At 44.8% G+C, this 4,200-nt stretch overlaps 1 protein-coding gene across 1 annotated transcript; it reads left to right on the forward strand.

The window, feature by feature from the left end:
- Positions 1-473: 473 nt before the first annotated feature.
- MSTO1 (misato 1, mitochondrial distribution and morphology regulator) lies at positions 474-3,490 on the forward strand (the record flags this gene model as incomplete). The annotated part of the gene is made up of 9 exons (XM_009578686.1): positions 474-664; positions 783-900; positions 993-1,127; positions 1,242-1,394; positions 1,957-2,088; positions 2,255-2,439; positions 2,689-2,790; positions 2,895-3,013; positions 3,252-3,490. Coding segments are annotated over 9 exons (1,374 nt in total), but the record flags the coding sequence as incomplete, so codon positions are not given.
- Positions 3,491-4,200: the final 710 nt, after the last annotated feature.

Consider the following 4,200-nt stretch of genomic DNA (forward strand, 5'->3'; position numbering starts at 1 on the left):
GGCGGAGCGCGGCCCGGGCCCCGCGGGTGGATCTCGGGCTCCTCGCGGGGTGACTTCACTCGTGGCATTTAAGTTCCTGCCCGGCAACACACGGAAGGATGAGGCGAAGCATCACGTAACCACCGCACCGGGCTTTTCCCTTAGGAAGATGCTTCCTCCGACGGAGAGGGAAGTTCCAGCGCTTCGGTTCGAGGTGTGTGCGCGTTCTCTCTGCGTTGCTTGTTTGTGTTCTGTCCAGTCTGCGCTGGCCTGACGGCTTTGCTTTACTTGCTGGGATCAAAGCGTTCTAGAAAAGTAGAACAAGCCCTGTGACAGCAGGCTGATGCTGGACAACTTGTCGGTGAACGAGTGTGAGGGGAGAGGGAAAACTATGGGATGTGATTTCTTTGCTTACAGAAGGATGGGTCAAAGAGCAGCAAATTGGTTAAGAAACTGGACGAGATAAAAAGCTGGTTTTGTTTTCTTTATTCAAGGGGGTGTTCAGAGTTGAAAAGCCCTCCACTCTTCACATCCATCTTGTTGCAGGTGCCTCTCCCACCCCTTCGCGACTCGCCGTTTCCCAGGAAGTTTACTCAGGCGGCAGCGTGCAGGTCTGGTCCGATTACCTCAATGTGCACTTGCATCCTAAGAGCATCTACGTCATCCGTCAGTACATGCATGATGGGTACGTTCTAGAGGTTTGGTTCAAAATCTGTTGTCCAGAACAGCGTCGTAGTTTTGCCTTCAAGGAAAAATCAGGAGAGGATAGAATAAGCTTTTTTCCCCCCTTTTTTTTTTCTTAGGGAGTGTGGTTGTCTAGAAGCCTTTGGGCAAGGTGAAAGTCTCCTGCAGGATCCTGGCTGCATAGAGGAGTTGGAAGATCGGTTGCACTTCTATGTTGAAGAGTGTGATTATCTGCAGGTTTGACAGCTTAGTCCAAACTCCCTTTTCTTTCAAGAAACTTTCTGTTCAAGATTAAGTAGAATCTCAGGTGCCGCCATCATTTTCCACAGGGATTTCAAGTCCTCTGTGACCTACACAATGGATTCTCTGGAGTTGGTGCCAAAGTGACAGAACTGCTCTACGACGAGTATTCAGGAAAAGGAATCCTGACCTGGGGCTTGACTCCAGTCATGAGTCACGTGGGAGTAAGTAACAGTGGGGAAAAAACAAGAACAAGGTGACGCTTTCGTGCCCAACTGGATTAGACCGTTCCTTGTTTGCATCTTTAAGATTCTAATGGTTGGGTTTTCTTCCCCCAGGATTTTCAGAAGAATTTTTACAGACTGATGAACACAGCCCTAGGAATTGTCCATCTCTCCAGTCACAGCTCGCTCTTTTGCCCCCTGTCTCTCAGTGGGAGTCTAGGAATCAAGCCACAACCTCCCGTGACGTTTCCGTTTATAAACTATGATGTATGTACTGTACAGTGGTTTACCTAGAAACAACACCTACCTTGGCTGGCTTTCAGCTTTTTCAGATTTACCACTCTCTGAAAGCCTTTTCTGCAGCTATGTATTTTTAGCAATGTTTTTTCATTATGGTGTTCTGCTAAGCAGAAAAGATTTTTTTTTCCTGCTTTTTCACTGTTAGCAGAGACTTAACTGCCAACTTTTCATTCCCATAGTTTTTTCATACTCTTAAAAATATTAACACATTTCCTTTTTGGTAGTCTTTCAGTTGGTGTAGCGCCTTCAGTTTCGCCACTGAAAAAAATGCTTTACTGCATTCTTCTTCACGTGCGGTGTGTGTAACTCCAGCCTTGTCTGAGCGCTAAGAAGCTGCTGACAAGAAAACTGGCCACAGATCATTTGTTAGCAAACAGCTGACTTGCTTATCCAAAACCTGAAATAACTCTTAAACACAACCTCTAAAAAGCACAATTTACAATATGCTTAAGTTAAATCTACAAAAATTGGTTAAGGAACAGATGAATTTAACTTGTCATGTAACTCTTCCTTTTGTCTCCCTCCATAGGCATCACTTAACTACCACAGCAGTGCAATTTTGGCAGCAGCACTCGACACCCTGACTGCTCCTTACCGGCTCTGTTCCTCTCAGGGCTCTATGATGCACCTTGCTGAAACACTTAATTTCTCTGGGAGGAAGGTAAGGGCAGAGGGAACAGCAACTGTAATCCTTTCAGCTCTACCTGAACTACTGCTGTAGGCGAGAGCTGGTGTTCTACCCATACTTCACATCCATACGTACACACATACAGGACACGGGGAGTGTGTTCTAGGTCGTGATTTGTGACCTCCTCTCTGGCTCGTAGGTTGTGGCTGCATGGGCATCTGTTCCCTTCCCTGCCCTACGTGGCTACTCGCTCCCCGATACTTTATGCGCCTACCAGCAGGATGTGCCCTGGAAGCTTCTGTCTTCATGTAGGGAGCAAAAGGTCGGCTGCTGTTTTGCTCAGTCTGTTGTGCTACGAGGAATTTGCAAAGAAAGTCACATCAGGTAATTGGCATTTGAACTGCACTTTTCCCTTCAGAACTCTGGCACTCTCAACAGCAACAATTTCTTACAGAAGTTGTTCACAATCCTTCTGTTACGAGTGTCAGCTGAATGGAGGGAAAAAAAAAAAAAGTCTAGTGATCGAGCCAGTTACTTGCTACTGACTTTATAGCAAAACAGCTAAAAAGCAGCTGAGTCATCGACATTTTCAGTCGAGTCCCCTGGAAAACAACAAATTGGTTTTCTTTGCAGCAGCTGTCCAGGAAAGCAGCCCACTTCTCCACTCCATGCTTGTGAGAGCACTGAGCAGGTTCTGCAGCATTACTTACACGCTGTGTTTCCTGGGGCATACAGGTTGGTAACAGTCTCTTTTTTTTTTTTTTTTTTTTTAAGAACAGGGAACACTAACTGGAGGTAGAGCGGGTTTTGGATAACTTTATTCACCTTCTTCCTTACAGCACATCCCACGTGCTTGAGCAGCCATGTAATACCCTACCTCCGTACCCCCAGTTTTTTTCTCCTCTTCTGACCAGACAAGGCTTCCTCCTGGACAAACCTCCCAGTTATTCCTCAGCAGGTAACAAGTGCCCCGTAAACTTACTTTGCAACAGAAGGAGATCATGTGGGAGGCAGTAGGGTCTGAGAGAGGTAAAAGAGAATTATTTAAAAAACACTTTTGAGTGTTTGTAGGGCAAAAATTGTGAGTGTTAAGCAACTCATGCTACGCTGAGTTCAAGTAAAGCAACTGCTTGTAAAGTAAAATAGGGAAGCAAATTTTGATTGGTATATTTAAACAAAGATGGTTTTCCCTGCAGCTGTTGAAAGCATCCCTGTACTAGCAGCCCTGCAGTCTTCACCGGTTCTGCGCACGCTCCTCTACGGCTTATACAAGGATCTACAGAAGCTGAACACGCGACGATGGGCCAGCTTCTTCTCTGCCGGAGTTGAACAGGATAACTTCCAGGAGGCCTTACAGGAGCTAAGAACTCTGTCACAGTGCTATGAAACGGGGTCTGAAGCAGATGAATCTGAAGATGAAGCAGATTCAGACTAACTCATCTTTATTACTAGAGATAGTGGAAGTAAGATCATCTTCAAGATCACTTTCAAAATAAAGGGAATGGCTTTAAAGATGGCCCAACTGCTACTTTCTTTTCATTTCAGCAAAATCCTGTTACAAAGGCTGGCTGACGTTGTCCAGCTACTTGCAGTTGTGTTGTAAAGGAGGAAAGCTGCTTTTTGGGGCTGTTTTTGTTTGTTTGTTTTTTTAAAACTTTGCAAAGTGAATTTGCTCTGCCTGTTAGAATAAGACCACACAATAAATACAGAATTCAGATTGTAACTTTCCCACATACAGTCAACACAAGGGGAAAACTTAGAAAAAAATCATGTGTTTGTTCCACATGAAAACAGACATCTTATGATACAATATTTACATGTTCTTTTCAAAGGCTGGTGGCCCAATCTTCACCACGGACTGAGGTCAGTGTCCACAAGCATCACTTCTGTCATTTCATTGTTGAAGCTCCCCGTGTAGGTTCTAGAGGATGTTATCACCCTAACAACTTTCTTCATTCCTTTAATTTGATACAGATTGAGAAGTGTGGCTTGTCAGAAGTGTAGCAGGAAAGTGAACAAAAAAAAAGGTGCTATCTTAAGTACCTGTGCAAATATTTTTCCTTTATCCACAGCACCTGTCTAGCAGCAAACTGGCAAACAACTCTCCTTCTGATTCAGTCAGTAGCTTATCAAGCCAGAAAAACC

This window comes from Fulmarus glacialis, unplaced genomic scaffold (genome assembly GCF_000690835.1).
Source record: "Fulmarus glacialis isolate BGI_N327 unplaced genomic scaffold, ASM69083v1 scaffold4955, whole genome shotgun sequence".
Lineage (NCBI taxonomy): Eukaryota > Metazoa > Chordata > Aves > Procellariiformes > Procellariidae > Fulmarus > Fulmarus glacialis.